We start from the raw sequence: 22,346 nt of genomic DNA on the forward strand, positions 1-22,346 counted from the left end.
TCTGCAGGTGACCAAGAGCGTTAGACGGTATGAATAAAGTGTCAACAGCTGAATAAGAAGCGAAGGAATGACCTATAATCCAATTAAATGAGGCAGAGAGATAATTACAAAAAATTAAAAATAAGGTCATGCAGGAGACAAACTAAATGACTGGAATAACATGATAGGTATAAGAGTTGGAAACCGAGGGTCTAACCAAAGTAATAAGTAATCCAAAACTGTACAAACTAATTAAGATTTCAAATAAACCTGTTGGACTATAACCTGGTATTGTGTGACATCTGACCTTGTCCACCCCAGTCCAACACCGGCACCTCCACAGTATGGTGGAGGTAGACGAGAGTATGTCAGAGGGTATGGTATATTGGAGAGCGAGGAGGATGTGTTGGAAGGTACAGTATCTTGGACAGTAGAATGTATTGGAGGGCGAGGAAGGTATATTAAAGGGTGAAGAGGGTAAATATCAGAAGGTGAAGATGTTATATGTTGGACGGTGATGGGGGTATATCAGAGAGCACTGCATATGGGAGGTTAGGGTGAGTATATTGGAAGGTAAACTATACTGCAGCACTGTTATTACAGATTGTCTGGCAAGGTGATCAAAGAAATACTGAAAAGGAAATGTTTCATTAGGCTGAAGGTTGCATGTCAGACAAAAGGGTTTTACAATGTTAACGTGCTTTGCAAAATCTAATTGAAATTGGATATTTTCAAACCACAGTTCAAAATACACAACGTTAACAGATAACTTGCTGCATGCCAAATGCTTTGTCTGTTATAAAACTCCTGGAACCTGTCCATATTTACACTCTGCGTTCAGCACAGCTGTCAGGCTTACATAGACCACCACATTTTGTCTCATATGTTAGTCATAACAGGCGAAAAGAAAAGAGGTATGGTGGACTTCAATAAGAATAGCCAGCCAACCAATGGATAGGACACGGGGAGTATGTGCCTTTGTCAGATACTACATGGGCTCTGCAATCAGACAACAAAGCTAATATTGCAGTCTGACCTTCAGCCCAGCGAAAGGAATCATGACCACATTTAGAAAAGGATTGAGCAATTTTAAAAGCATATTCAGCCAACAACTTTGTTTTGTTGTGCTGACTAAGATGTAGTTTCCAGCCTCTAGTCCCCTCCTCACAGTCTAATGCCCTTCAGCATCTTCTGAAAGGTAAATATTTTGAACCAAAGTGTATTTACATTGTGGCCCATGATGCTTCTCACAGAGTTTTTTTTTCTGAATGAGTCAGTCAGGCTTTCCCACATTTCCCTTTTTTCTCTTTACGTTGGAATTTCCGCAGTCTTCTTGTCCACACATCTCGCCACTGAATGACAAGGCTGTTCTTATCTGCCACTAGGCCTCCAAGCCTCTCAGCCACGCTGTCAGTGTTCCCCATCACTAGGTACTTTTTGGTCATTTGGATCTTTGGGCACTTGCATGCCAAGTCTTTCATATTAATCCATAGGAACTGGTCTGCCCGTTTAATCTTTTCATCTCTGCTTCGAAAAACAGACACAATATTCACGGTGAACTTTGCCCATTCATTTACTGTCTCCATATCTAGAACATTAACCTGAACAGCTGGAAAAAGATAAGAGAGGTTAGTCAGCTTTCAATGTGGACACACTTGAGAGTTACAAGGCATCTGACAATCATTAACAATTCTTCACTAGCATCCAAAAAAACATTTCAGAAGAATTCTAAGCCTGTTTCCTGACAAAAAAAAGTCTTTAGAAATGAATAAGAATATTTTTCAGATCCCTCATTAGTTTTCTATTTTTATACTAACTGGCACCATCTGTTGAAAGCCTTATTACATCTTGAGCTGGTCTACAGCTGCTACATAGTCAGTTGGTAAGAGGTGGATAGCACAACGCTAGACCCCAACTTTGAGCTGGTGTGCAACAACACTTTTAAACCAGGAATAAGGAAACCTATCTCATCACTGTGGGAAATCACACAGCCTAACTGATGTTCTGTCAATATGGGATAGGATATTGATTAGGGCAGTAATTACCTAATGGTGATCAAATTATATCAATTTATTGCTATTTGTGCCATGTATACACTAAGAAAAATAGTTTTTAATTCTGTCTTTTTATCATATTTTCCCCACAGTTTAATCATTTAGTGGCTCTTGTGATAATGTTGCAGTGTCACTGCCTCTGGGCCAGAAGGTCTAGGTTCAAGTCCCAAGTGCCCCAGAAATGTCATAACATATTTGACTGAGTTGATGAAATAAAATCTACATCTATTTACAGGTGCACGGTTATGTTTGTATGTTCTTTCCCTCCAGTCACACTTTGTTTATCATTATCCATATCGCTACTCTGCATCGTTGCCCGCTCTCTTTAATTTTCCACACATCCCCTCATCTGAGTTTCTCAACACCCATTCCTCCCAACACCATCCCCCCCCCCCCCCACCCAATTATTTAGCTTCTTTACAGTCTTGGTGCCTTGATTTCTATATGACACCTTCCCTTCTCTGGAGAAAACAGCACAGGCTGTTCAGTCTCTCCTGGGTTATAACCTCTCAATTCTGAATCATAGAAATTTGCATTACATAAGAGAGATGTTTCACCCACCAGTATTGGCCTGAGCTGGCTCTTTGAAAAATCATTCACCCTTGGTCCAACAGCCCAGAATTGTGGCTGTAATCCATGTAGAGAACAGACAGGAAGTGAAGTTGAAACCATGATCAGGTCAGCCATAATCGTATTGAATGGCAGGAGTAGCTTAAAGTCCACTCATACTCATAATTCTTCTGTTCCAAAATGTTTATATTGTGATGCCCTTTGTGGTGGCATTAACCTGTTATTTTCTTTTGTGTGATGTCCCTTTCTTAGCAAAGTAGTTTTCTGAAGGTAGATTGATTAATTTTCTGATTACGACATAATTGGTTTTCAAGAAATGACCATGTGACCTGGGTTGCCATAGGGATGAACAGCTAAGGTGCAGAGTGTAAATAGCTAATTGCAATGAGTGGCTTTTTGTCTGTTTGGTATTGGAGAAAACAAGGAATTTATGAAAAGAGACAACAAGCAAAGTTCTTGCTGAAACAGAGAACTGTTCTCTGTCAGTCTTAAAACAGATCTTGCTCTTGAAACAAGTCTTAGAAAGAACACAATGGGTTTGTGTGCTGTACAGTGGGAAAGGACAGAACTATAATAGGAAAACTAAAGACAGAAGAGTGAGAGAGTGTGGTTTGGTGCTGTCGAAGTGTTGAAGAGGCCACCAGAGTATTTAAAGGGGTCAGGTGAGGGAATTTCTAGGAATTAAGTACCATTGGGATTATCGTGACCTGGGGGAGGGTCATAGACCTATGGCTTGCTGGTGGTAACTCTGTCCAGGGATGTTAGAATGGAATACGGCTATTGGTGAAAATAACTTAAGAGCCAAAATGATTTAATGGCAATTAGGCTTCCTTCAAAACAGAAGCTGTGTTGAAAAAACTGAGATTACATGTGATCATATGCTTCTGCAGGAAGTATTGCAAAGCCTTGTAACTGAATGAGGTGCATCCTTTTATTGACAAGTTAAAGCAAATTTTACGTTTTCAAAAATATTCTTCGCCTCTTTATAAATGTTTGAATCATTAAAAATGAAATCATGTCCAGTGGAGTTCTTTCAGTTGTCACTGTAGTGATTCCTTTCTTTTACCAATTAAAAGTTTTCAGTCTCGACAAGGATAAGTAGAAATATGCCTTTAAATTATAACCTCCTTCTGAATTGTATTATTTCTTACATCTTTGTATTGATTTCTACCCACTGTGCTTCTGCACATTTCACCATGCTACCTGTCCCAAAGCCCAGAATCATCTCATCAATATTTATTATGCTGGCAAGTTTTGTAACATCTACAAACTTTATAATGCTGTTCCCTCCACCCCAAGTCCAGATAATTTATAAAAATTGAAAAGAGTAATGAACCCAAAACTAACCCTCGGGAATGCTGCTACAAAGCTCCCTGTCTGGAAAACATCCATCCACCAACACTCTCTGCTCCCTGTCACTGAGCCAATTCTGTATCCATTCCAGGACATTTTCCTTAATTCAATGGATTCCATTTTCCGATCACTATTGATACCCTATTTTAATGCATTTTATAACACAAACATACAAATTAGGAGCAGGAATAGGCTAATCAACTTCTTGAGCCTGCTTTGATATTTGACAAGGTTGTGGCCGATCTAATCGTAGTCTTTTCCCCTGAGAGAAAAAAGAATTCACTTCATCTCTATCTTAAATGGGAGATGCTTTATTTATTGACCTCTGTTTCAATTGTACTTAACAACTGAGCATCCACAACTCTTGGGTAGAGAATCCATAACCTTTGGATGAAGAAAGGTCTCCTAATTGTAATCCAGATGGTAAACCCTTTATTCTGAGATTGTGACCCCATGCTGTAGGTTCCCTATCCAAAGGAAATATTTCCTCAGCACTATCTACCCTTTCAAGCTTCTTAAGAATTTATGTTTCAATGAAATACCCATTCATTCTTTTAAACTTTAGGAAAATATGCCCAGACTGCACATGGAGTCATAGGGTCTTAGAGTTACACAGCATGGAAACAGATCCTTCAGTTCAACTAGTCCATGCCAACCAAGTTTCCCAAACTAAACTAGTCCCATTTGCCTACGTTTGGCCCTTACCCCGTGAAACCTTTCCTGTTCATGTACCTGTTAAATTGTCTTTTAAATGTTATAACTGTACCTGCATCTACCACTTCCTGCAGAAGTTCATTCCACACACAAATCACCCTCTGTGTGAAAAAGTTGCCCCTTAGGTCCCATTTTAAAACTTTCTCCTCTCACCTTAAAAATATGTCCCCTAGTTTTGAACTCCCCCACCCCAGGTAAAAGACCTTTACCATTCATCTTATCTACACCCCGCATGTTTTTATAAACCTCTGTAAGGTCATTCCTCAACCTTCTACACTCCAGTGAAAATGGTCCCAGCCCATCTTTATAACTCAGACCCTGAGTCCTGGCAATATCCTGGTAAATCTTTTCTGAACTCTTTTCAATTTAATGATATCTTGCAATATCTAGCAATATCTTTCCGATAGTAGGGTAACCAGAACCGTACATCAGTATCCAAAAGTGGCCTCGGCAAAGTCCTTTTACAACCTCAATATGACATCCGTATGTCAAAGGGCTGAGCAATGAAGGCAAGCATGCTAAATGCTTTCTTAACCACCCTGTCTACCTGTGACACAAATTTCAAAGAATTATGTACCTTAACCCCTTGGTCTCCCTGTTTGAAACACTACCCAGGGCCCTTCCTTTAACTCTATAAGTCCTGCCCTTGTTTGTTTTACCAAAATGCAATACATCATATTTATTCAAATTAAACTTCACCTACCATTCCTCAGCCCACTGGCCTAATTGATCAAGATCCCTTTGTAATCTTAGAAAACCTTATTTACTGTTTAGTTTACAACCAATTTTGGTGTCATCTGCAAACTTACTAACCATACCTCCTAAATTCTAAACCAAATTGTTTATATAAATGAAAAACAAATGTGGACCCAACACTGATCCCTTTGGAGCACTGCTGATCACAGGCCCCCAACAAGAAACAACTCTCCACCACCACCCTTTGTCTCCTGCCATAAAGCCAATTTTGTATCCAGTTGGCAAGCTCTCTCTGAATCCCATGTGATCTAATTTACTAATTAGTCTACCATGTGGAACCTTGTCAAAGGCTTTACTAAAGCCCATGTAGACGATATCTCCTTCTCTGCCCTCATCAATCTTTTTGGTTACGTCCTCAAAAATCTCAATCAAGTTTGTGAGACACAATTTCCCATGCACAAAACCAAGCTGACTGTCCCTAATTAGTCCATGCCTTTCCAAATGCATATAAATCCTATCTCTCAGAAATCCCTCCACAACTCACCCACCACTGATGTCAGACTCACAGGCCCATCATTCCTATGCTTCTCCTTACAGCTTTTCTTAATTAAATGCACAACATTAGCCACCCTCCAGTCCTCCAGCAGCTCACTCGGAGCTGTAGATTATATTAATATCGCAGTAATTTCTTCCCTTCCAACTTCTCACAATGTCCTAGAATACACTGGATCCAGTCCTGGGGATTTATCCATCTTTATGTTTGTTAAGACCTCCAACACTTCCCCTTTTGTAACGTGAACTGTTTTCAAGACATTGACATTTATTTCCCTGAGTTCTCTAGCCTCCATTTCTTTCTCCACAGTAAAAACTGGTGCGAAATATTCATTTAGTATCTTTCCTATCTCCTGAAGTCCAACACATAGACGACCTTGTTGATCTTTAAGGTGCCCTATTCTCTCTCTTGTTGGTCTTTTGCTCTTAACGAATTTGTAGAATTTCTTTGGATTATCCTTAACCTTATCTACCAAGGTTATGTCATATCCCCTTTTTGCCCTCCTGACTTCCCTCGTAAGAATGCCCCTACACCCCTTACACTCTTGAAGAGATTCACTTGATCCCAGTTGTCTATATCTAATATATGACTCCTTATTCTTGACCAGAGCTTTAATATCTTTCTTCAGCCATTGTTCCCTACACCTACCAGCCTTACTCTTCACTCTAACAGGACGATAATGCCTCTGGACTCTCATGGTCTCACTTTTCAAAGCCTCCCACTCACCAGTCGCCTATTTACCTGCAAACAGTCTACTCCAATCAATTTTTTAAGGTTCCTGTCTCATGCCATCAAAATTTGCCTTACTCCAATTAAGAACTTTAACTTTTAAACAAGGCCTATCCTTTCCCATAACTATTTTAGAACTAATAGAATTATGATCACTGTTCCCAAAGTGCTCTCCCCACTAACACTTCAGCCATTTACTCCTCGAGTTGACAGTCTGCATATTAATAAAGGAAGTTTTTTGAGCATGTTTAACAAATTCCACATCATCCACGCCGTTAATCATTATGGCAGTTCCAGTCAATGTTTGGAAAGTTAAAATTCTCTACTATTACAACTTTATTATTATTCTTATCTATCTTATATTTCTCTACATATTTGCTCCTGAATTTCCCTCTGACTATTGTGGTCGGGGGGGGTGGGGCTTATAATATGATCTCATCAAGGTGATCATCCCCTTCCTATTTCTGAATTCCACCCATATAGCTTCACTGGACGATCCCTCAGAAATATCCTAATTATAGCAGTAATGTTTTCCTTAATCAAAAATGCCACTGCCACTCCTCTCTTGCCTCCCTTTCTATCCTTCCCATAGCACCTAACATTGAGCTGCTAGTCCTGTCCCTCCCTCAGTCATGTTTGTGTAATAGCTATGATGTCCCAGTCCCATGTTCTTATATATGCCCTGAGTTCATCTGCCTTACCTGTAAGATGCCTTGCGTTGAAATAAATGCAGTCTAATTGTTCAGAATTACTTTGTTCTCCGACTTTCTTTTGCCTGCCTTTGTTTTTAATTTGGTCTTTTTTAATTCAGAACCATCCTCATTTGTCTTTCTATTCTCTATAATACTTAGGATGCCCTCACTCTCCTCCCTACTTGTTTAAAGCCTCCTGAAGAGCACGAGCAAATCTTCCCACTCAAATATTGGTCCCCTTCCAGTTCACTCTGGTTATTTCTCTCTCAAACAGAGATACTGTTTTGGGTACTGTTGAAGGGGATAGTCTCTCAGAGGGAAATAGATGTAGTAGCCAGATCTCAGGCACCAAAAATGAATCTTATGTTAAGCGTGGTTTGTCAGGATTCAAACAAGTAGTTGTTCTATGTGATTGTCCTGTCAGGGGCACAGGCAGGAGATTCTGCGGCCATGGGCATGAAGTCAGGATGGTGTGAACCTCCCTGGTGCCTGGGTCAAGGACATCTCAAAGCAGTTGCAGTATATTGTATAAGGGGAGATTGAGAAGCTGGAAATTGTTTTACACATTGATCAGAATGACGTAGTTAGGGAAAGGGTTGAGTGTTTTCAGAGTGAATACAGGAAGTTAGCTAGGACGTTAAAAATCAGAACCTCAAATGTAGTAATCTCTGGATTACTCCTGGAGCCATGTCATGGTGAGGGTAGGAATAAGAAGATGGGACAGATAAATCAATGGCTGAGGAGATGGTGCAGTGGGCAAGAATTCACATTTTTGGATCATTGGAATCTCTTCCGGGGCAAAAAAGACCTGTTCAAAAGGGACAGGTTTCAACTTAGTAACTTATCAAGTACCTTCCTCAAGTAAAACTGCAGACAATTTTTCAGGTGTGGTCTGACCAGTGCACAGCATAATTGAGGTAAGTCTTCTTTATTCAGGATACTTCAATCCCTCTGTAACCAAAAATTCACATACCTTTCCTAATTGCTCGCTACCTGCATATTAATATTTTATGACTCATGTACAAGCATATCTAGTCTCCACTGAGTGAAAACATTTCTTAGTCTCTTACTATTCTACAAATGTTTTGCTCCTACTAATTTGAAGAACTTCACACTTCAGCATAGTATATTTCATTTTGTCTCCTCAGCCAACCTGTGTCCCGTTAAAGCCTCTTTGCATACTCTTTCTGGTTTACTTTCCAACCTAGTTTTGCATAGTTAGCAAACGTGGATATGTTCACTCAGTCTTCTCATCTAAATTATTGATCATTTTAAAAAAAATTCATTTATGGGATGTGGAAATCGCTTACTGGGCAGAAGTTTATTACCCATCGCTAGACTGTGAATGGCTAAGGCCTATGTATTGAATCTTGCACTTCCTCACTAGTTTAAGCTTGAAGCTTGAAAATGTTCTGCTTATTAACTTGTCTCTCCTGCCCATTAACTAAGCCTAAATCTATGCAAATACATTGTCCCAACTCACATGTTAACTCTGTGTAACCCCATAAGTGACACCTCATTGAAAATCCAATTACTTCATTGGTTTCCTGTATCCATCTCATCATTACTTCCCTAAAAAAAATGAATAAGTTTGTCAAGCACAATTTCCCTTTCATAAATCTATATTCATTGTAGTTAGTCATATTTAAATTTTCTAAATTTCTAGAAAAAGATTCTAGAAGTTTGTCTACTACTGATTTTTATTTGTAGCCTATAATTTCTTCATCAAGCCTCTTCCCTATTGAAATCTAAGGAGTGACCTCCTTAGTCTTCCTTGTAAAATTCACCACCTCATCTCTAGGTACATTGGAGTCAATTTGCAAAGTACGTGCCAATTTTACAAATGTAATAATATATTCAAAGAATCAGGAGTCACTGGGGAGAGAAGGAGGCTAATTGACCCATTGAATCTATATCAGCTCTTTGTAGAGTAAGCTAGTAAGTCCCATTTAAAGACTTTATTGAGTTTGAATTTGATTTATTGTTGTCACATGTACGGGGATACATGAAGTGTTGTTTTGTGTGCTATACAGGCAGATCGTACCATATAAAGTGCATCAGTGGGGCAGAAAAGAGGGCAGTATTACAGCTGAAGAGAGACATCAGAAATAATATTTGAGAGGTCCATTCAAAAATCTGATAGAAGCTGGGCAGAAGCTGTTCGTGAATCTGTTTGTACATGTATTCAAACTTTTATATCTTCTACCTGACAGAAGAAGATGGAAGAGAGTAAAACCAGGGTAGAAGGGATCTTTGATTATGCTGGTTGCTTTCCCGAGGCAGCAGGAAGTATAGATGGAGTCAAGGGATAGAAAGCTGGTTTGTGTGATGGACTAAGCTGTGTTCATGAGTCTGTAGTTTCTTGTGGTCTTGGGAACCGCAGTTGCCATACCATGCTATGATGCATCCAGATAAGGTGCTTTCTATGGTGCACCAATGAAAATTGGTAAGAGTCCTTGTGGACTTTATCTGTGTAGACCTGCAAGTTTATTTTACTCATTTGCCAATCCAAATTGGTTTCCTTTCCTGCAATTATGCAGTTTCAAAATGGGGGGAGTTTATCCAAGGTGCTTGGAAATGGTTTTGGGGATGGGTAGAAAGCATGTTTAGTGACATATGGCCCAGTTTGCTAAGACGTTCCCATCTTCATCTGCTTTCCATTGGTTAGGTCTAATGATGGCAACCTGAATGTCTGCAATGAAAAGCTAATTAAAGCAGTTGGTGGATCAATTTTATCAGTGTTGCAGAGGACCCTCTTACGTTTTGTTGTAGTTTTCCTCCATTTTAACTATTCCCAACCAACACCATACCAGCACGGGCCATAAAATTTGGTATTGCACTTTGTGTTCATGACTTCAATTTGTTCATGTAAATGGTGAACAACAGTTGTCCCAGCACTGACCCTTTTGAAAGACACTTCCTACCTTTAGCCTACCTGAGTAATTCTACTTAACCCCTGCTCTATTTAGTTTTGCAACCAGCTTGCTAACTATTCTAAGATCTGTCCTGAGTTTATGTGCTCAGACTTCGGTAATGATCCCAGGTGGTACTTTATCAATGGCCTTTGATTAAAAAAAAACAAATTGTCTACATTACCCTGGTACATTCTTTATGTTATTTCATCAAAGAGCTAATAACATTGGTCAAAAATGATCATTTTGAGCTCTATGCTGACTAGTTATTATGAGTATGGTTTCTAGATGTTTTTATTAAAGATATTCCATTGGAGAATGGCAAGAAATGATCACCATCCTTCTCTGTGCAGTTACAGGATTAATATTGTAATGTTACTCAGAGCAAGCATTAATTCCAGCATTATTTGCAACAAATGAGGAGTAATAGGTGATAAAAGGTTGTTTACCATAGTCTTTCTTGCAGTACTTTTTCATGTTGATCTTCAGGTTTCCTTTCACTGGTTTGCAGTAGGATTCACAGTCTGAGAAGGAGATAAAAGGAACATAAACATATGGGTGATACAATGTCTTTGGCCTCACCTTCCATGTATTAATGACACAATGCTATATATTTCCATTTCCCCTTGAGTTTCAGCCTATGCTCAATTCTCTTTAATATCATGAAATATGTAAAATCCTCTTGATGAACCTTCCATTAAAAACAGATTAGAAGATGTAGCTCTCCACACCTTGTGCTATAGCCGACAAATAGTCAGTTATCTCTAATTATTTTTCAATGATTTTTTAAAAAACTCTTTACTATTGTTATCTTGCTCCCAAAAAGAACTTGCAGTTTTACTGGCACACACCGTGTCCTATAAATGCACCTTTTGTTAGAGGCAGCTGCACTGAGCCTGAAGGTATTTGTGTGGCTTATTCACATTACAGGCATTGCACCATTTGCCAAGCTTTGTTCGGCATTAATTACTGGACCTTTCACTCATAATTTGTCATTAATAAGCTCAATGCTGCCTGGTGAAAAAAGAGCGAGTGATTGATACCTGGACAGTTCCCTTCTTTCACTGCTAGTAAATCTGCAAGCTTCTGATGTGGTGTGAGTCGCTGCTGTTACATCTTTCAGCTGAAGCCAATTTGTGCTCAGTTTCCTTGCACTATGATGCTGGGATGACAGTACTGCTATGGGTGATACCGTATGAAACAGCTTACTTTCCAATGCTTCCTTTCCCTTTTTAATGTCATCTTTCCCTCTCCTCAGTTAAAGGTGGTATGGTGCAGACCAGGGCCACTCAAGGATGGTTCCATGGATAGAGGGTCTTGTCCCATGACTATTGGGCTCTGGTCCCATGGGTTCTGGACATGCTTCTGGATCTGACTGTTGTTTTTATTCTTTATATCCAAGTCTGATAGTAAATGTTTCAGGCTGTAGAGTTAAGGAGAGACTCTCTCCAGCCACCATCAGCACACTCACTTTCCGACAGAGAAACCTGACTTATGATGAGGGATGGGAATTCTGGCTGATCTCCAACTCTCTAATCTAGAAATAATGGAATTATTTGTGACAAACTACAATCTCTTACCAATTAGGTTGCACAAAACTGAACAGTGGAAATCATTAACAACAACGAAGGCATCAGAGATTATTATTATGTTATCTGCCTGAAATAAAGGAAAGATCAAATGTGGCATAATGATTCATAATACTATAAACTAATTTCCTCATAACTTTTAAACATAAAGGCTGGATGACTGATGGGATCAAACATTGCATTTTCACAATTTTGGGCCTGTAGCAACCGAGACTCCTGGATAATAGTTTTTCAAAATATTCATTCACAGAATGAGAGAGTAATTGGCTTAGCCAATATTTATTGTCCATCTCTGATTTTCCACAGGAAGGTGGTGAGGAGCCACTTTCTTGGACTGCTGCAATCCATACAATGTACATATACCCGTGGTGCTGTGAGGAAGGGAGTTTCAGGATTTTGACCCAGTGACTGTAAACAGGAGGCAATATAATTCAAAGTAAAAATGGTTTATGACCCGGAGAAGTTGTATTCCCACGCATCTGCTGCCTTTGGGGTACTATATGGTGGAACTCATGTTTGCCTTGTGCCATTAAAGGAACCTTGGTGAGTTGCTACAGTGCATCTTGGAAATGGTACTGTGGTGAAGTGAGTAAATTTTCAAGGTGGTGGATGGGCTACCCTCAAGTAGGGTGCTTTGCCCTGGATGGCACCGAGCTTCCTGAGTATTGTCGGAGCTGCACACATCCAGGCTGGTTAAAACGTTATATCACACTCCTGACTTGTGCCTTGTAGCTACTGTATGCATTGGAGAATCTCAAAGAATGAGAGTCACTGTCAAATTCCCATCCTCTGACCTACTCCTGTAGCTATAATATTTATGGCTCAGTTAAGCTTTTAATATGGACATTGAGGATTCAACGATTGTGACACAATTGAATGTTTCTTGTTGAAAATGGTCATTACATCCACTTGTGTGACATGGGTGTTATTTGCTATCTATCAGCTGAAGCCTGAATGTTGTCTAGGTTTTGCTCTATGTGGGAATGGATACTTCATTGTCTGAGGAGTGACAAATGGAACTGAGTACAATTCAAACATCAGCAAACATTCTCACTGCTACTCTCACAATGGAAAGAAGGTCATTTATGAAGCAATGTAAGATGGTTGGGCATGTGACACATCCAGAGAAATTCCTGCAGTGATGTCCTGGTGCTGAGATGATTGGCCTTCAACAACCACAGTCATTTTCTTTTGTCTCATGTAAGGCTCCAACAAATGAAGAGTTTTCTCCCTGATTCCCATTAACTTTAATTTTACTCAAGCTTTTTTGTACTTGACCAAATGCTACCTTGATGTCAAGGGCATTCACTGTCAGCTCACCAATGGAATTCAGCTCTTTTGTCTATGATTGGATCATGGTTTTAATGAGGTCTCCAGCTGAGTACTCATTGTTGGAATCCAAACTAAGCAGATAAGCACAGCAGATGTTGAGATCAAAAAAAAAAATCTGGAATTAAAAGACTAATGATGGATTTGAAATCATTTCTGATTTTTGGAAAAATTCCTCTGATTGACTAATGCCCAATTAGGGAAGGAAATCTGCCACCTTTACCTAGTCTGACCTACATATGACTCCAGACCTACAAAAATGTAGTTGATTCTTAATTGCCCTCTGAAATGGCCTATCAAACCACTTAGTTGTATCAGAGAAGAATGAAACTGAATAGACCACCTGTCATCAACTAAGGCACTGAAAACAACAAAGGCAAGCACAACCTCATTGACCCTGCGAAGTCCTCCTGACTAACATCTGGGAGTTGTGCCAAAATGGGGAGGGCTGTTTCAGAGACAAGCCAAGCAACAGCCTGATGTAGTCACACTCACTTACAGACAATGTCCCATTCATCATCATCACCATCCCAGAGTATGTTGTATCTCACCAACAGGACAGGCCCAACAGAGGGGGTAGCACAGCAGCATATAGTCAGGAGGGAGTTGTCTAGGGAGCCTTAAAATTGACTTTGGACCCCATGAAGCTCATGACATCAAATCAAACATAGCAAGGAAACTTGATGATTGCCATGCATTACCTTCCATCAGCTGATTACTCTGTGCTCCACCATGCTGAACACCTCTTGGAGGAAGCATTGAGAGTGGTAAGGGCACAGAATGTACTCTGGGTGAGGGGCTCCAATGTCAAGTGTGGCTCAGCAGTAGTACTATTGATTAAGCTGGCCAGGTCCTGAAGGACATAACTGCTAGACTGAGTCTACAGGAAACAACAAGAGTGAAAAACACATTTGACCTCATTCTCAGAGATAGTAGGAACTGCAGATGCTGGAGAATCCGAGACAACAAGGTGCAGGGCTGGATGAACACAGCAGTCCAAGCAGCATCGTAGGAGCAGAAAGGCTGACGTTTCGGGTCTAGACCCTTCATCAGAAAAGGGGGAGGGGAAGGGGGTTCTGAAATAAATAGGGAGAGAGTGGGAGGCGGATAGAAGATGGATAGAGGAGAGGATAGGTGGAGAGGAAACAAACAGGTCGAAGAGGCGGGGATGGAGCCAGTAAAGGTGAGTGTAGGTGGAGAGTTAGGTCAGTCCAGGGAGGACGGACAGGTCAAGGGGGCGGGATGAGGTTAGTAGGAAGGAGATGGGGGTGCGGCTTGAGGTGGGAGGAGGGGATAGGTGGGAGGAAGAACAGGTTAGGGAAGCGGGGACGAGCTGGACTGGTTTTGGGATGCGGTAGGGGGAGGGGAGATTTTGAAGCCTGTGAAATCCACATTGATACCATTGGGCTGCAGGGTTCCCAAGCAGAATATGAGTTGCTGTTCCTGCAACCTTCGGGTGGCATCGTTGTGGCACTGCAGGAGGCCCAGGATGGACATGTCGTCAGAGGAATGGGAGGGGGAGTTGAAATGGTTCGCGACTGGGAGGTGCAGTTGTTTATTGCGAACCGAGCGTAGGTGTTCTGCAAAGTGGTCCCCGAGCCTCCGCTTGGTTTCCCGGATGTAGGGGAAGCCACACCGGGTACAGTGGATGCAGTATACCACATTGACAGATGTGCAGGTGAACATCTGCTTGATGTGGAAAGTCTTCTTGGGGCCTGGGATGGGGGTGAGGGAGGAGGTATGGGGGCAGGTGTAGCACTTCCTGCGGTTGCAGGGAAAAGTGCCGGGTGTGGTGGAGCTGGAGGGGAGTGTGGAGCGGACAAGGGAGTCACGGTTTTTTTTTTTTTTTTTTTTTTTTTTTTTTTTTTGGGGGAGGGAAAGATGTCTTTGGTGGTGGGGTCGGATTGCATTTTTTTTTTTGGGATGTGGGAGACACGGTTGAGGGCGTTCTCGACCACTGAGGGGGGGGAAGTTGACCTCATTCTCATCCATCTGCCTGCCGCAGATGCATCTATCCATGACAGTATCAGTAAGAGTGACCACCACACAGTCTTGTGGAGATGAAGTTTTGCCTTTACACTGAGAATATCTTACATTGTGTTGTATGACACAACTACTGTGCTAAATTGGATAGACTTCATGAAGATCAAACAGCTCAATACTGGGCACCCAGGACCACCAGCAACAACAGAATCACACTCTAGTACAATTGTAACTTCTTGGCCCAGCATATCCCCCACTGAACCATTAACATGAAGCCAAGGAATCAACCCTGCTCAATGGAGAGTGCAGGAGGGCATACCAGGACCAGCACCAGGCAAACCCAAAAATTAGGTGTCAACCACGTGAAGCTACAGAACAGGATGACTTGCACACCAAACAACATAAGCAGCAAGCGATAAACAGAGCTAAGTTAGCCTACAACCAACTAATAAGATCTAAGCTCTGCCATCCTGCCACATCCAGTCGTGAATGATGGTGGTCAAGTAAACAACTCACTGGAGGAGGAAGCTCCACAAATATCCCTGTCTTTAATAATGGGAGAGCCCAGCATATCAGTACAAAAGATCAGGCTGAAGCATTTGCAACAATCTTCATCCAGAATTGACAAGTGAGTGATCCATCTTGGCCTCCTCCAGAGGCCAGTCTTCAGTCAATTTTATTAACTCCATCTGATATCAAGAAATGATTGAAAGCACTGGATGCAGCAAAGACTATGGACCCTGACAATATTTCACCAATAGTTGAAGACTTGTTCTTCAAAACTTGCCACACCCCCAGCCAAGCAGTTCCAGTACAGCTAGAACACTGGCATCTAGCCAAATGTCCTGTATACAAAAAAGCAGGACAAATCCAACCAAGTCAATTACTGGATATCAGTCCACTCTCAATCATCCGTAAAGTGATAGGAGGTGTCACCAATAGTCCTATCAAGCAGAACCTGCTCAGTGATGCCCAGTTTGGATTCTGCCAGGGCCACTCAGCTCCTGACCTTGTTACAGCCTTGGTTCATACATGATAAAAAGAGCTGAATTCCAGAGGCGAGGTGAGAGTGACAGCCCTTGACATCAGGGCCACATTTGCCGAAGTGTGGCTTCAAGGAACCCTAGCAAAACTGAGGTCAATGGAATTCAGGAGGAAAATTCTCTGATTTTTGAAGTCATACCTGGCACAAAGGAAAATCGTGTGGTTGTTGGAAGTCAGTCATCTCATGTCCAACATATTTATATAAATGATTTGGATGTGAACATTGGAGGCATGGTGAGTAAGTTTGCAGATGACATCAACACTGGAGGTGTACTGGACAGCAAAGAAAGTTACAAAAACAAAGTTGCTGCAAAAGTTCAGCAGGTCTGGCAGCATCTGTGAAGAAAAAAAATCAGAGTTAACATTTCGGGTCCATTGACTCTTCCTCAGAACTGATGGTAGCTGGGAAAACATCAGTTTATATGCATAAAACAGGGAGGGGGATGGGGTAGGGAGTAAACGATAGGATAGAGCCTAAAGAGAGAAAAGAACAGTTGGACAGACAAAGGAGTTGATAACGATCAGGCTGGGAGGGTGAATAGTTGTTAATGGGGACTATTAGTGACTAACAACAGGTAGTGTAATGGCAGGCTATGTGATAACAAGGCCTGGTATGTGGGGTAGGGGGCTGCGACATGGGACAGTTTAGGCCTTAAAGTTATTGAACTCGATATTGAGTCTGGAGGGCTGAAGGGTCCCCAAGCGGAAAATGAGGAGTGTTCCTCCAGCTTGCATTGAGCTTCGCTGGAACACTGCAGCAAGCCAGATTCAGAGATGTTGGCCAGGGAGCAGGGTGGTGTGTTAAAGTGGCAGGCAACAGATAGTTCAGGGTCTATTCTGCGAGCAGAATGTAGATGTTCTGTGAAGCGGACACCCAGTCTACGCTTTGTTTCCCCAGTGTAGAGGAGACTGCATTGTGAGCAGCGAATGCAGTAGACTAGATTCTGGGAAGTGCAGGTGAAGTGGTGCCTCACCTGGAAGATATGTTTGGGTCCTTGGATACTTGGGAGAGAGGAGGTAAATGGGCAGGTGTTACACCTTCGCCGGTTACAGGGGAAGGTGCTGTAGGGCTGTGGGTGGTGTTGGGGGTGAAGGAAGTGTGGACCAGGGTGTCCCGGAGGGAACGGTCCCTCTGGAAGGTGGAGAAGGGAGGGGAGAGGAATACGTATCTGGTGGTGGCATCTCTATGGAGGTGGTGGAAATGGCTTCTGATGATCTTCTGGATGTGGATGCTGGTGGGATGGTAGGTAAGGACAAGGGGAACCCTATCACTGTTGCAGGAGGGAAGAGAAGGGGTGAGGGCGGGAGTACAGGAGATGGGTCGGACCCGGTTGATGGCCCTTTGGCAACGGTTTTGGGAAATCCTCAGTTGAGGAAGAAGGTGAACATTTCAGAGGCTCCCAATTCGAAGTTGGCCTCATCTGAACATATGCGGCGGAGACAGAGGAACTGAGAATGGGAAAGATTCTTTACAGGAAGTAAGCAAAGAAAGTTACCTCAGAGTACAACACGATCTTGATCAGATGGGTCAATGGGCCGACAAGTGGCAGATGAAGTTTAATTTAGATAAATGTGAGGTGCTACATTTTGGAAAGTCAAATCAAGGCAGGACTTATACACTTAATGGTAAGTGTTGCTGAACAAAAAAACCTTGGAGTGCATGTTCATAGTTCGTTGAAAGTGGAGTCACAGGTAGATAGGATAGTGAAGGTGATGTTTGGTATGTTTACTTTTATTGGTCAGTGCATTCAGTAAATGAGTTGGGAAGTCATGTTGCAGCTGTACAGGCCACTTTTGGAGTACTATGTGCAATTCTGGTCTCCCTGCTATAGGAAGAATGTTGTGAAACTTGAAAGGGTTCAGAAAAGATTTACAAGGATGTTGCCAGGGCTAGGGGGTTCGGGCTATAGGGAAAGGCTGAATAGGCTGGGGCTATTTTCCCTGGAATGTCAGAGGCTCAGGGGTGGCTTTATAGAGGTTTTAAAATCATGAGGGACATTGTTAGGGTGAATAGCCAAGGTCTTTTCCCTGGGATGGGGAGTTCAAAAATAGAAGGCATAGGTTTAAGGTGAGAGGGGAAAGATTTAAGAGGGATCCAAGGGGCAAATTCTTCACACAGAGGGTATGTAATCAACCTTTAAAAGGCATCTGGATGGGTATATGAATAGGAAGAGGTCAGAGGAATATGGTCCAAATACTGGCTAATGGGACTAGATTGATTTAGCGTATCTGGTCGGCATGGACTGGTTGGACCAAAGGGTCTGTTTCCATGCTGTACAGCTCCACGACTCTATGACATGTTTGCAGCAGTTCCTCAGGTTTGTGTCCTAGGCACAAGCTGTTCAGCTGTTTTATCAATGACCTTGCCACCATCATAAGGGTCAGAAGTATGAATGTTCATCGAAGATTGCACAATGTTCAGCTCCATTCACTAATCCTCAGATACTGAAGCAGTCCATGTTCAAACGTAACAAGATCTGGATAATATCCAGGCTTGTAATGACAAGTGGCAAGTGATATTTGTGCCACACAAATGCCAGGCTATGACCATCACCAATAAGAGACAATCTAATCACCATCCCTTGACATTCAATGACGTTATCATCACTGAATACCCCACTATCAACATCCTGGGTCTTATCATTGACCAGAAACTCAACTGGACTCACCACATAAACACAGTGGCTACAAGGGCAGGCCAGAAGCTAGGAATACTGTGGTGAATAACTCACCTTCTGACTCCTTAAAGCCTGTCCACCATCTAAAAGGCACAAGTCAGGAGTGTGATAGAATACTCCCCACTTGCCTGGATGGGTGCAGCTCCAACAACACTCAAGAAGCTTGACACCATCCAGGACAAAGCAGCCCACTTGATTGGCACTACATCCACAAGCATTCACTTCCTCCACCATCGACGCTCAGTAGCAGGACTGTGTACTATCTACAAGATGCACTGCAGAAATTCACAAAAAATCCTCAGACAGCACCTTCCAAACCCACGACCACTTCCATCTAGAAGAACAAGGGCATCAGATATATGGGAACACCACCACCTCAAAGTTCCCCTCCAAGTCACCCACCATCCTGACTTGGAAATATATCGCCGTTCCTTCACTGTCGCTGGGTCAAAATCCTGGAACTCCTTCCCTAATAGCATGGTGGGTCAACCCACAGCAGGAGGACTGCAGCGGTTCAAGAAAGCAGCTCACCACCACCTTCTCAAGGGCAACTAGGGACAGGGAAGAAATGCTGGCCAGCCAGCGATGCCCACATCCCACAAATGAATAGAAAAAAAATGGGAATCGTAGAAAACTGTGTGCCAGTTGGAGTCATCCTAGGACAAAGGCTGTGGTTCATGGAGATCAATCACTTCAGCTCTAGGATATCACATTAGCAGTTCCTCAGAGTCCTAGGCCCAGCCATCTTCAGTTATTTCATCAATGACCTTCCCTCCATTATAAGTTGAGAAGTGTGGATGTTTGTGCAAACAGTGTACAGCACTATTCACAACTTTTGAGATCCTGTAGCAGTCTGTGCCTAAACACAGTAAGACATGGCTAACATCCAGGCTTGGGCTGATAAGTGACAAGTAACATTTGTCTGACACAAGTGCCAGGCAATGACCATCTCCAAAAAGAATGTTATCACCATCCTTGATATTCAATTGTATTACCATTGTTCAATCTCCCACTATTAGCATTCTGGGGGTTACCGCTGACAATAAACTGAACTGAAACAGTCATAAATATTGTGGCTACAAGAGCGTATCAGAGACTAAGAATTCTGCAATGAGTAATTCTCCTCCTAATTCCCCAGCATCCACAAGGCAGTGTGATGAAATACTCTCCATTTCCCTGAATGGATGCAGCTCCAACACATTGAAGAAGCTCAAAACAACCAGAACAAAGCAGTCCACTTGATTGACACCCCACCTAACATCTTCAACATTCAATCTGCGCTACTGATGCAGTGGCAACAGTGTGTACCTTCTACCAAATGCACTGCAGTAATTTACCAAGCATCCTTGGCAGCACCTTTCAAAACTTTGACCTCTACCACCTAAAGGGACAAGTGCAGAAGAAGCAAGGGAACCCCACCACCTGCAAGCTACCCCCGAGTCAGATAACATCCTGATTCAGAACTATATCACCATTTCAACACTATCGCTGAGTCAAAATCTTGGAACTTTCTTCTTAATGACCCCATGGACATACATGCATCCCAAGGACTGCAGCAGATCAAGAAGAAAGCTCATCACCACCATCTCCAGGATAATTATGGATGGGCAATAATTCCCGGCCTTGCCAACAATGCCTACATTTTGTGATCTAATAAAATGAAAATATGCAAGGGGAACCCCTTCTGGTCTAACAAGTAGAGCCTTCTAGGGTAAACAAGATGTAGTTTACTACATCTCTGCAGTTATTTACAGGTTTTAGGAATAAGCTGCACATTATTACAAAAACTATTGAGAGTACATAGCCTTGGTCTGACTCCCGCAAAATTCTACTTCACACTCCCACCAAACCCTCATGACACCATCATATTGAATAGTGCTTAATGCACTCAGTCAAGTATTAACGCTTTCAGATCCATATTGAATAATGCCAACAGACCTACAAAGTCCACTGAATTCCTAGCAAAAAATGCAGCACCATTTCCATCTGACTCCAATAATTGGTGATACCTCTTTCAGAAATGATATTGGCAACATTGGGGTTATTCTTCTTTGTAGCCAAACTCTGTTTGAAAGGCACTCACACAAAATCGGCCTGTTTTTGCTTTTTGTGCCAAAATTCTCCTTAGTGAAGGGGAGGTTGAGAAGAGATTTGATAGATGCTTTCAAAATCATGATAAGTCTAGACAGTGTAGTTAATGGAAAAAATCTATTCCCACGGCTGAATGTGTCAAGACCCAGAGGATACCAACTTAAAGTGTTTGGAAAAAGATGCAACTGTGACAGGTGAAAAAGTTGCTTTTTTCATGCAGCAGATAGTTAGAATCTGGAGTGTTCTGCCTGAAAGTATGGAGGATGCATAAAAGGCTTTCAAAAGGAAATTGGGTCTTTATTTGAAGAGAAAAAAATTGCAGCAGTACGATGGATAGGCAAGTGAGCCTGATGAGGTGACTTGCTTTTACAGCCCCAATGGACAAAACTGACAGAATGGACCTTGTGTTATAACCATTTCATATAATATGAATCTATAATAGACTCCAGTCAGTCTGCAGTTGCAATGAAAGAAAGTCAGGAGAATCTCACCTGAAAGTTGTATATTGATTCTTTTACAGAATGATAACGATGGAAGATGGGAGCCCCTTGTGCAGCTCTATGTATGTTTAGCAGAAAATGTATAAACAAAAACATTCTGCGAGATCCAAAATGACAGATGGGCACCAAATCAGTGTTAGGTGCTAAGTTGCATTTTGCAGTTGGTAAACAACAGCTGTGCCATGTTTCTATCGCTGGGTTCTCGTAGCACTAAAGCTAATAGCACTATGGAGTCAGATCATGGGACCAAGATGTCTTACAATTATTATACAGGGCATTAGTGAAGCCATACCGGGAGGACTGTATAGTTTTAGCCTCAGCATGGGAAGCACATGCTTGGCCTAGAGGGTGTGTAATATAATTAAACTCATTTCTGGAATGAGAGCTTCTCCCATAACCTCATTGAAGCACAGAGCATAATGTGTCAAATGGCCAGACTAGTTCTTCAGGTCCATCTTCTGAATGTAATCTGATTAGATTCAATCCAAAAGTACCAAAGCATGGAGGAACCAATTGTTATCATGTGATCAGATACTGTGGAATCATACATCTAACTAGAGTTGCCAACACTGTAACACAATACAGGAGCTGACCCTACAAAGAGCTGTCATTGTGTATAGGAACTATCAATGTCCAGTATATACAGCATTGGAGGACTCCTTGTCCAGCGTACACGCATGGGAACTGTTCCTGTCCAGTGTGCACAGCATGGGAACTGTTCCTGTCCAGTGTACACAGCATGGGAACTGTTCCTGTCCAGTGTGCACAGCATGGGAACTGTTCCTGTCCAGTGTACACAGCGTGGGAACTGTTCCTGTCCAGTACGCAGAGCATGGGAACTGTTCCTGTCCAGTGTGCACAGCGTGGGAACTGTTCCTGT

General features: G+C 42.0%; 1 protein-coding gene across 2 annotated transcripts in view; it reads right to left on the bottom strand.

The window, feature by feature from the left end:
* Window positions 1-240: 240 nt before the first annotated feature.
* The window catches only part of LOC109927111 (netrin-3-like), a 175,588-nt gene continuing 153,482 nt past the window's right edge, over window positions 241-22,346 (bottom strand). For both annotated transcript variants that reach the window (XM_048609797.1, XM_048609796.1), the window contains 2 exons: window positions 10,702-10,776; window positions 241-1,588 (listed from right to left, as the gene is read on the bottom strand). In XM_048609797.1, coding sequence (XP_048465754.1) covers window positions 1,257-1,588; window positions 10,702-10,776 — 407 coding nt within the window. In that variant the 3' untranslated portion in view covers window positions 241-1,256. The remainder of the gene's footprint in view (window positions 1,589-10,701; window positions 10,777-22,346) is intronic.

This window comes from Rhincodon typus, chromosome 21 (assembly GCF_021869965.1).
Source record: "Rhincodon typus isolate 14 chromosome 21, sRhiTyp1.1, whole genome shotgun sequence".
Lineage (NCBI taxonomy): Eukaryota > Metazoa > Chordata > Chondrichthyes > Orectolobiformes > Rhincodontidae > Rhincodon > Rhincodon typus.